Here is a 12084-nt window from a genome sequence, read left to right on the forward strand (position 1 = left end):
GGGCGTGGTGGCGCATGCCTGTAATCCCAGCTACTTGGGAGGCTGAGGCACGAGAATCGCTTGAACCTGGGAGACAAAGTTTGCAGTGAGCCGAGATCGCACCATTGCACTACAGGCTGGGCAACAAGAATGAAACTCTGTCTCAAAAAAAGAAAAAAAAGAAAAAAGAAATGTTCAAGTTCTGGTGATAAGAACACATCTGTGTTCTTTAAAAAATATGTTTAATGGAACATGTTGCAAGTACCTTCTGAATAATTGTTAGCTATTCTAGGTTTAATTTGCTGAATTATTCTAATATGATATGACAGATTTCCGTTTAAGAAAAAGTTGGCAGGGGAAATTGTGAGTCAATATATAAAGTAAGTAATAATGTACCACAGGAATATAAGCAGGAATGCAGAGCACACTGATGATTTAGGCACTTTAATTTTTTTCTTATGTGGGAGAATTGCAGAGTAGATGGATATGATTTTTTATTTGGTTATTTTATTGTCTTTCCTGAGAAATACTGTGTTAGATGCATCTGACAATCTCCACACTAAATTCTTCATTGAATAAAAAGGTCAACTTGAAATAAAATCTCTTAAGTTTTCATGGGTCATTTTGTGTTATCATCCTAATCTAAAAGGCATAAGCATGTAGTCATGAGTGCTATTAGTAGGAATTTTATTTTGTGTGTAAATATGCACTAGCTATAAACATTAGAGCCCGAGAAAATAGGCCATTTTGTCTAGATGGATAGAGTGAGTAGTCCATCAAATGGAACAACTTTTGTTTGTTCATAATTCTGTATATTAGTATTAGTGACAAATTTCGTATTTTGAGTCTATGAAATGAAAATCAGACATTTATTACGACTTTAACATGTTGATGCTGTTCTGCTTTTAATAAAATCAAATTTTATTTTAGCCATCTTTCTGGGATCATATCGCATGCCATATGAAGAGATAAGAAACATTATTCTGGAGGTTAATGAAGACATGCTGAGTGAGGCTTTAATTCAGGTAACTTGGATATTTTCCTTTTGAAATTCATTTTCACAGATTTTTTGGGACTATTTTCTTCTCAATGGAGTTGTAAGAAAATTCTCTTCTATAATTAGATTTTTAAAAAGACATTGAGTAGTTTAATAAAATCAGGAATATCTAGCTGTGTTGATAGTAAGAGGACTCAGTACAGAAAATCTAGGTTCTAATTCTGTCTGCCACTTATAAGCTATATATCTGTTTCAGTATAAGCATATGCATATATAGACATATCATTGTCCATTATTCACTGTACATACAATTACATGTACTTCGTCACCAAAATGGCTGCCTTAAGCATATATTGTTCTTACCATTTTATGGGTGAAAAAGCTGAGGGGTCAAGAGGTTAAATAGCTTGCCAAAAATTAGTGGGTATTTAACATACCCATTGTTAAGTTGAGTATCTAACTTTTACCCAACTCTGTTTGGGTACATAACCTGTATTGCTGATTATGTCCAGCACTTTCTGTATTTTTTATTTCATTGAATCCTACAGTAATCCTATGAGATAAGCACTATTATTCTCATTTTACAAATAAGGAAACTGAGGTTTAGAGACATTGCCCAATTTCACAAAGCTTGTAAGTGGTGTAAGTGGCAAAGTACCAGAACTAGGATTCAAAACAATGTCTATCTTGACTCTAAAGCCGTTATATTATTCTGCCTTCCATGAACAAACTGTTTAATCTTTCTAAACCTCTATTTTCTCATTTGAAATTACAGGGTCATTGTGAGGTTTTAACCAAATAAAGTGCTTTGTATAATAAAGGACTATACAGCTCTAACACATTATTTGAATTCTTGGTATGTCTGGCCCTGTCTGGTTTAATTTGTGAAAGGATTAACTGTAAAGATTTTTGTGGAAGGGTGTAGTCATTATAGTTTTTTCTGTTTTTCTTTATTTTGTTGTTTTTTGTTTTTGAGCCATGAATTGGTTTTGAGTTTTAGAAAACATCAAATAGGGCCGGGCGTGGTGACTCATGCCTGTAAGCCCAGCACTGTGGGAGGCTGAGGTGGGCAGATCACAAGGTCAGGAGATCAAGGCCATCCTGGCCAACATGGTGAAACCCCGTCTCTACTCAAAATACAGAAAAATTAGCTGAGTGTGGTGGTGCACATCTGTAATCCCAGCTACTCAGGAGGCTGAGGCAGGAGAATCACTTGAACATGGGAGGTGGAGAATGCACTGAGCCGAGACCGTGCCACTGCACTCCAGCCTGGCGACAGAGCGAGACTCTGTCTCAAAAAAATGAAACAAAACAAAAACATCAAATAGTTAAATAGCTTATGCTATAACTTTAACAATTTTGCCATATTCCCTGCAAACTCTCTAAATCTCAGAGAACCTGCGTATATAATTTGAGCAAGTGATGTCTCTGTGGAAGCTCCTCTATTTTCGATTGTAGGCTTACATTAAAGTTTACCTCATATATATGTCTTAAATCTAGGCATGATTTTTAAAAATAGGACTAAGGTGTTAATAAGATGACCTATGTCATCTCTTCCTTGTTTTTAGACCTCCATTCCCTTTTCTAAGCCTTTATCCCTTTATCTTTTTCATGTATCGGTACATTTTACCCATGTCCTGCTTTGCCCACCAATTTTATGCCTTCTGTTTGCTGAGGACTTTTTTAAAGCCAACTTGCTTTCCTTCTCAGTACCAGACACTCTAAAGTTTCTTCTCAATCCTTACCCTGTTTGATCAAAACCCATTTTCTTAGTTTTGCTTGTGGGAAGAAAACAGTTTAACATGTAGTATAATATACATAATTGGAATTGTGCTACTTGGGTACGGGTGTAGGGCCTAAGTGGTGAGTAACTCACCTGAGTTATTAAGGTTAGTATTGCTTTTATCTAGACAAATCAAATGTCTGAGTATCTTCTGGTAAGGAGGATGGATGCTCCTGGGTAGAAATAATTACATGATTTTCTAGTCCCCAAGAGAGATGGCTTCCCTCTGTCAGGAGAAAAGACTGTAATCACTAGCACCTTTTTCTACCCCCAATTCCAGAACATTTGTTTCAGTGATGGAAAAGTAACATCAATTTGCCATTCATTTGAGCTGTTTACCATTTATGTCTAATTACCATGTAGCACATCGATAATGCATGGCATTAAATGTGTATCATCAGATTAACTTTGTTTTAAGTTCTATTTGATTACAGTGCTAAACTCCATCCATGCATAATTATAGTTTTTTGCTCATGTAGCATGGTTGTCTCCTCATAGCAACAAAAACAACAAACAACAATTAAGGATACATCACTTCCCAGAACTTGAATTAACAGTAGTAGTATTTTCTCTTCCAGTATGGGTCAATAGGCTCTTGCTGGGCAGACGACTAATAGAATTTGGTTAGTTGGCAGGAGAATTGTCTTACTTAAAAAATAAAATAAAATAAAAAATAAAAAGCAGAAAAACTTTTATTTAATCAGCAAGATCCAGCTCCAAGTTGAAGGTTATTAATAAATATCAGTTTTCATTTTACTTCAAAATATCTAAATTTAAGCTAGAAAATGAGTTCTCTATGTGGGGAAAATTGAAATGGCCTAAAATACTTGCAGTAGCACGTAGAAACATTTAAAAGTACACCATATCCTGAGGTTGTTGAGGAGTTTTTAATATATGTAATTATGAGTTACTGTCAAATAACGTGTACTAAATTTTGGTGACTTTTAGAATCATTATTCTAGCCTTCAAAATTTGTTTCAGTATAATTGAATTTGATCTATTGAGAGAAAAATCTAAGACCAATCAGTCAGTGCTTTTTAGTATATCAGTGGTAAAACAGAAATATGTATAGACACACGTATAGAGCATTGACAGAGTAATGAAACGAGCGGTTTGAAAAAAGTGATGCATGTGTGAAGGGAAAAATAAAAGTATGTTCTATTTGAGATCCTTAGTGCATGCAAATGATTCTAGGTAGGGAGTTTATACTTATATTCTTAAGGAATATGTGAAAAAAAGATGATCAACATAAAAGATAGTATATTATTACTGCAGAATAATTTGTGAAGATATGATAAAGCATAGGTTGGTAACCTGGAGTTCATAGCCCTCTTTGGGGACCCATGGAGATAATTCAGGGGGTCCTGAACTTGTATGTGAAGAATATTACATGTTTATTTTCATTATCTTCTAATTAATATTTAGCATATTATTTAAGAGTGTAGGCAACAGACCAAAGTAGTATTAACAGTACCTCTAAGTTTTTCACTAATAGAAATAATAAATATTTTCATATCACATTATAGTTGTGGCAGAGATCTTAAAATACTGTTACAGTCATTAATGCTTCAAAATTACAGTACTTATTAGAGCTGTGACTAGAAATTATTTTTAATGCTTTAATCCAGCACTTCTATCATTATATCACTATTTTGGTAAATATGTTGATAACTATTTAAATGTAATTGGTATTTTATATAATCCTATTTATTTTATTTTATCCTGATATAGAGGTGCACAGAAGGTGAACTGTAGGTTAGGGTGGGCTGTGGTTAAGGTAGTCTTCCTGGAAGAAGTGTTCTAGACTTTGAAACACTAGTAGGATTCAGTTAGAGAGGGCTAGGATAAGAGAATGGTGGCCAAAGGCTTGAGGTATATAAAGGATAATGTCTTTATTTTTCTGGTATAGATAAGCCGTCATATAGGGTAGCAATGAGAAAGAGCACATAAAAGATTAGTAGCTTGGTGGTGGTCATATTTTAGAGGCACACAGATAGCAAATTGGTGACTCACAGGCGTTCACGCTCTCTACCTCTCACTTTCTCTCCCTCCCTTCTGTTTTATTTGGCCTTTCTAGTGCCTAATCAGTGGAATTTTAATGTCACACACTCTCCAGTTTGCCACAGGTGCCACCACTCCCTATTGCATTTTACTTACTCTGACTCATTCCTAACCCCTATATACACCAGAAGTTTTGATCCCTGGTAGACAACATGAATGCTGAGCTATTGAGTTTGGTCGTGGTCAAATTGTGTGCTTAGGAAAGGTACTCTTAGCTGCAGTATATCAGATGGCTTGATGTAAAGAGACTTGACATAGGGAGATCATTGCAGTTTCAAGCATAAGGGACATCATTGCAGTTTCAAGCATAAGGTGTAATAAAGCCCTGAATATTTCAGAAGTAGGAGAAAAGGGAATTTGGATAAATAAGGAATTTTAAAAAAATGATTAATTGAAAAATCCTGGTGGTAGAGATAATGGTTGTAGCCCTGACACAAAGAGGCAAATCGGGTAGGGGAGAAAATACTTTCAGGGCAAGGGAGAAAAATTTTACAAAAAACATTACATTGGAAAATGTATTGGAGGTCAGAATGAGGCTGAGACTGAAAATAAGGATTTTTGGAGTCATTTACAAAGAAGTGATTGTTAGACTATCAGGACCAATGGAGTTCTTAAGTTTCCTCATGAAAAAAGTAACAAATGGAAAGTTAAGGACTGCATATCTGGGGACTATACATGTCAAGGGGATGGGAGCTATTAGAGAAATCAGAGCAAAAGGAGTCAGCATATCAGAGAGATGGCCAGGATGCTATAGTGTATAATCAAAGCCAACACAAGAGGCTTTTAAGGAGTGATGAATAAGAGAATGAGATTGGGAGAAGAGATATTTCCTTCGATATGTCAGATTATAATGACTTATTTAGTTTAAATAGTTATTTTTCTATAGTTTTTTCTTGAAACAATCTACACTATATACCAGACACCTGTATTCCTCAAGCAACTGTTCTGTTTATTCATGGTATTTTGGTCTCTGTCTCCCTTATAAGGGACATCTGCATTCCTACTGGGCGTGCAACTGTCTGGTGTCCTATCTATTATTCTTCTTCCACTTGTATTGTTTTTTTTGTTTGTTTGTTTTGTTTTTGACATTTCCTTCCTTCCTTTCTTCCTTCTCTCCCTCCTTCCTTCCTCTCTTCCTGCTACTTTCTCTTACATTCTTTCATTCCCTTCCTCATTCCCTTCTTCCCTCCCTCCCTTCCTCCTCTCCTCCCTCCCTTCTTTTCTTCCTTCCATCCTAAGTAAATTCTTTCTTTGATGAAAGACCTTAATTTTCCTTAATAATACCTAAGGTGAAATACAGCTCCTGGATGCCTCCATACCTGGAAACTACAGAAATACCTCCATAGATGTTTCTCTACAATGCATACATGGGAATATGCCAGCTTGCTTCTATCCCCCACAATCCCCCTCCCCCGCCCCACCAATAATTTCTACGTGTATTGGCTGTTTTACTTTTCTGAAGCCCATTTGAGTAACCAGCACTGTACTCAATGTGTGGTATTTATAGATTGCCACATGATTATGTTTTCCCAAATGTGATTTTTATCTCAAAACAGATTATATGATCTATATAACTTATTATTGGATACCGACAGAATAATCAGAATGACACGAAGATCATCCAGTCCATTCCCCTGATTCCAGGCAATGCTACACCTAAGTCATCAAACATAGATGGATATCTATTGATTCTGCAGGGAAAAAAGATTCTTCAACTTCCCTCAATTAACCAGTTGTAGAGTATAATTATTCTTATAGTCAGGAAGTTCATGCATGTGTAATAGTAGAGCTCGTTTTTGTCTCCTCAATCCATCTTTGTAATCATTGATCTATTTACGTGGCTATCGACCATCTGTATTTTATGCAGGCTTATGAGTCTGCATGTGTGCATGCACTTTACGAGGGTTGATGACTTTAGAAGACTACAAGTATATCAATTAAGGCTATAATGGCATTAGTATTGTAGAATTCGAAAACATTTTTCTCTTAAATAACAACTTGTATTCACCATGTTCATTTTCATAATTCTTTAGGGAAAATGAAACAGTAGCAATGACAGTAACAATCATAAAACATTTCTTTCTTATTTCTCATCATAGTGGAATAATTATGGCATGCTTTTGCAGTCTGAAAATTCTTTCATCTATGAGCTGCTCTTCTTTTGCATCTTTTGCTCTTAGTTAGGTGATTAAAAAATTTTTTTTTGTTTTTTTCTTTTATTAAAGTTTCCTTTGACCCTTGGTTGCTACTTTCAGTCTATTAATTATACATATTCCAAGCAAATGTTATTGCTGCTTATTTTTATTCTCTTTATGTCTGTTATTGATTAATGCCAGTATTTTCATTTGTCACCATCACCAGCTGTGTTGTTGTTCACAGAGAAAGAAAAGGTAGCTTTAAATAATTAATTTTTTCTTGTACTAATTGGATTGTGCAAAATGTTTTTAAAATATAAAAAATTGAGCCTATGGCCGGGCATGGTGGCTCACGCCTGTAATCCCAGCACTTAGGGAGGCCGAAGCGGGTGGATCACATGAGGTCAAGGAGTTTGACACCAGCCTGGCCAACATGGTGAAACCCCGTCTCTACTAATACAAAAATTAGCTAGGCATGGTGGTGCACGCCTGTAATCCCAGCTACTCAGGAGGCTGAGGCAGGAGAATCGCTTGAACCCGGGAGGCAGAGGGTTGCAGTGAGCCAAGATCGTGCCATTACACTCCAGCCTGGGCAACAAGAGGGAAACTCCATCTCCAAAAAAAGAAAAAAAAAAAAAAATGTCCAGGCGCGGTGGCTCATGCCTGTAATCCCAGCACTTTGGGAGGCTGAGGTGAGCGGATCACGAAGTCAGGAGATCGAGACCATCCTGGCTAACACAGTGAAACCCTGTCTCTACTGAAAACTTCATGACAGGTTTTGGACATTTAATTAGTATAGGTCCAAACAAAATGATACCATACACTTACAAATTCTATATCCCAGGAATGGAAAGTACTCATGTTAAGCTCTGATTCTGACAGAATGCATTCCCGTTACATTGCAAATACCACTAGTCAAGCGTTGCTTAAAGTACAGGTCATAATTATTTTCCACCTGTGGATACAGGCAATCATTATCAGTGTGAATAGGCTTTTTTTTTTCCTTTACCACATAGTATTTACATTTATAGTTTAATAGTGCTGAGCAATTCACTTTACACCATTTTTAAAAACTTATTTATTTTTGTTTTTTTTAAATATATCATTTAGATAAATCAAATAATATCATGGTAACGACTTCTCTGAAGTGAAGAGAGCTGGGTCTGAATCCCAGCTCTGCCACTCACCAGCCATATGAATGGGAGAAAGTTACCTAACCTCTCTGAGTCCGTTTTCTTTTATCTTTTAAATAGCTAGTAAGTTTATTGAACGGATCAAATTAAATAACACATGAAAAAGTCCCCTAGCACATTGCTGGTTACATGACAGGCACACAAAAAATGTCTTTTCCAGTGAGTAGGAACAGTACAGTTACAATTGGTATTTTGAAATATTTTCCTTCAAAACTTACAATTGAATAGTCAGCCCTCAGTTTTCTATGTTAATGGAAAGAATTATCAGCAGGGTGATAATTCTCCTGGGGCTTCTTCCTTTCTCTGTACTGTCTGAATCCCAGAAATAGAGATATCAAATAGGGACAAAGGAAGTGTCCAGGAGTAGTGTACTATTTTTGAGGGGACTATTCAGAAACCTCACTTTAACCCCTTTGATCTTTATTTTTCATGCTTTATGTTGTATTTTAGTTCATTTGCATGCTGACAAGAGAAACGTAGTCTTCAGAGTAGACAAATGTAATTGAATGACAATAAACTAGTAAGGGGCCTCTAGATAAAGAAATCAAAGGAATGTTAAAGCAAGAGCTGCTTTGGGGGAACTGCAGTAGGTGAGAATGAGGACTCCAGAATGCCATCAAAACCTTTTAATATTTATACATATTCTATAGATTTTTAAATATTCCACTTAAATGAAACAAAAGTTTATCCATGAATTGTTTCCAACAGCTTTAATGTGTTGTTGGATTTATATTACTGTAAATTATTCATGTCTTTGGTGTTGTAAAATTTAGCTGTCAGTGTTGGTATTATTATTAAAAACTGAGATGAGGCTATCATAATTTGAGGTCCTTAAGGCAAGTGATCTGAAAATGTTTTAGGAACCTGGTGTTTTTGTATTTGCATATTTTTTGTTTAGATTTTGTTTTATTTTAGTATACTGAGTGATATTAGAATCATATATTCTATATTTAGAATCATTTAGAATATATGAGAATATTTGAAATCATAGCTATATAAAATTATCAATATCTAATATGAATGAAATTGTGTTTGTTTAGTTTGAGTATTGCTAGAAAACATTTTGTAGAAAACGAAGTACCTAAAAAGTAAAAACATGACCTTTTCTGAAGGTTTGGCAGTAGAATAATTTTTGTTTGTTTGTTTGTTTTTTTGAGATGGAGCCTCATTTAGTTGCCCACGCTGGAGTGCAGCAGCACAATCTTAGCTCACTGCAACCTCTGCCTTCTGGGCTCAAGCGATTCTCCTTCCTCAGCCTCCTGAGTAGCTGGGGCTACAGACCACCGTCCGGCTAATTTTTGTATTTTTAGTAGAGATGGGGTTTCGCCATGTTAGCCAGGCTGGTCTCGAACTCCTGACCTCAGGTGATCCACATGCCTCGGCCTCCCAAAGTGCTGGGATTACAGGCGTGAGCCACCGCGCCCGGCCAAGAATTTGTCATATTAAATAATTAATCAGGAATGGTGTGACCCATTCAGAATAACTAGTTAGGATTTAATATCAACTTTGAGTATTTGTTCTAATAAAGAATTGAAAAATATAATAAATACTTGGGGACTAACAAAGCTAGATGGCAGTGCTAAAATGTGGCTTCAAGAGTGTTTTCAGTTGATCAGAAGTGGGAGAAAGGGATTAGTATATGACAGCAGGCAAAGGGGAGAGTTGTTAGATGGGAGTAACCTATAGAGGTATCACTTTACAGGAAAGACCGTAAGCAGGATTCCCTCCTAGGAATGTCTAGAAAGCATATGGGTGAAAGCCAATATGATAGGGAGAATTCTACCTGATGGAATGCTTAAAATATCTTTTTTTTTTCTTCTCTTCAAATTGTGGAACCTTTCATCTATGAAGTACTTACTAAGGTGTGACCATTCCCTTCAGCCTTATACACATTGTGTTCAAATTCATAGTATGTACACGTTGGAACACTATTCACCCTTTAAAAAGAAGGAAATCTTTGAACCTGCAGGACATTGTGCTAAGTGACATAAGGCAGACATGGAAAGACATATGCTGTGTGATCTCATTTATACAGTATATAGAACCTAAAAAAGTCAAACTCATAGAAGCACAGAGTAGAGTGGTGGTTACCCAGGGACTAGAGGTGGGAGTGGGGATTGGGAGATATTGATCAAAGAATATGAAATTTCAGATAGGAGGAATAGTTCAGGAAATTTGTTTTAGAACATGGTGATGATAGTTAATAACAGTGTATTGCAGCTTTGAAAATTGCTAAGGTCTATTTTAAATGTTCTCATCACAAAAAATTAAGTTTGTGAAATAATGGATATGTTAATTAGCTTGATTTAGTCATTCCACAGTGTATACATATATCAAAACATCATTTTGTACACCATAAATATATATCTTTTTTTGTTTGTCAATTAAAAATTATTTGCTTTTGTATCTCTATCATAGAATCAGAGGCCACCAAAATTAAAACTAAAGTAAGCTTTATAAATTATTCATTTCCCTTATTTCACGGGAGGAGAAACCAAGGCTCAGAGAGGTTTACATCACATAGTCAATCTGGGATCACAACTTGGTTCATAAGATGCTCAATTTATTGATTTTTTTAAAGCCCATTGTTTGACCTGTTTTTCCTTGCTGTGGTATGCAGGTAGGCGAGCGGGTTGGGGAGTTTACTGCTGGACAGCAATAAAAAGTAGTAACAGAAAGTTTACTAATTAAAAACACTTAGTGCAGTCTCTGTCATTGGAAGTCAGAGTAGAAATTAAATTATCCCTTGAAACATCTTCTTCCAGTATTAGATGACATTATAAATGTCTTCATTGACATTCATTATTGTTTGTGTTGTGAAATATATAATTAGGTGCCAAAAAATAAAGACTTAATTTTACTTAATAGAGTATAAGGGGCATTGGATTCCATTTCTGCATTAATAAGCAGCATTTTAGTAAAATGAAAGGGTAGTTCAATTACTAATAAGACCATCATTTATTTTATCCCATATGAAGGATTCAGAGTGACAGAACCATTTAATGAAGTCTTTCAGCTTTGTGAGAAAAATAAGAGTGCATATTTTGGCCTTCATTTCATAATTTTTCTTCAGTGTATATAGCTGAATAGTGTTGAAAAATTAGTTGCTTCTTGGGAAAAGCAAAGAAGGTGTCTGCTTTTCTTCCTTGAGTGCTATGACTAATTGCTACATCGTCTCTTTGGAGTTTCTACTCTTCGGTGGTTTATACTTAAAATGCCACTCAGTGTAGTGGAAAAAAAATTCTTTTGGGTTTCAGTCCTGTATTCTCTATATGACCTTGGGCAAGTCACTTTTCTTCTTTTAGCCATATATTTTTTGCCTTTAGAAGGGGGGAAATGTATACTTATAAAAATTGGTTATTATACAAATTAAATATGAGCATATGTTAAAAACCCTTACAAACTATAAAATACTACACAAATTGAACACACGTAGAGATGAGTATCTTAGACATTTATTTAGCTGTAACCTGTCACTCTTTCTGGCCATTTATCTAAAGAGAATTAACACTTAAACATTCAACTATTACTTGAAAGAGTATCCCAAAAAGAACTCATAGTCTTCATCCTTCCCCCAAATGAAGGCCTATATTTCTTATCTCCTGGAATTTTTTTCATCCCCTCTCTCTTCTTTGATCCCAGCTCATCATGCATTCTTACTGATTGAAGATTTTTTACTCTCACCTCCCATGCCCATAGGACTAGACTACTATCGTTTTCTGGTTGGTCTTTGTCTCTAGACTTCCTCCAGTCTAGCACATCACATTACTTGATTCAACTAGGCGTTCTTTTTCCTCCATCAATTCATTTTCGTTCTTAAGAAGTGATTGCAATGATTGCCACCTGTTTTCTTCTGTTTTTAAATGCTGCAATGGATCTCTAGAAATTGGAGAGTTTCTCAGAGTCTTGATTTTGAATAATCTGTGCATTACTTAC

General features: G+C 35.6%; 1 protein-coding gene across 5 annotated transcripts in view; it reads left to right on the plus strand.

Moving 5' to 3' along the window:
* The window catches only part of DIAPH2 (diaphanous related formin 2), a 908418-nt gene that overhangs the window by 398599 nt on the left and 497735 nt on the right, over positions 1 to 12084 (plus strand). For all 5 annotated transcript variants that reach the window (XM_054470847.2, XM_054470849.2, XM_054470850.2 and 2 more), the window contains one exon: positions 910 to 1004. In XM_054470847.2, the coding sequence (XP_054326822.1) occupies positions 910 to 1004 (95 nt within the window). The remainder of the gene's footprint in view (positions 1 to 909; positions 1005 to 12084) is intronic.

The sequence above is a fragment of the Pongo pygmaeus genome, chromosome X, assembly GCF_028885625.2.
Source record: "Pongo pygmaeus isolate AG05252 chromosome X, NHGRI_mPonPyg2-v2.0_pri, whole genome shotgun sequence".
Classification (NCBI taxonomy): Eukaryota; Metazoa; Chordata; class Mammalia; order Primates; family Hominidae; genus Pongo; species Pongo pygmaeus.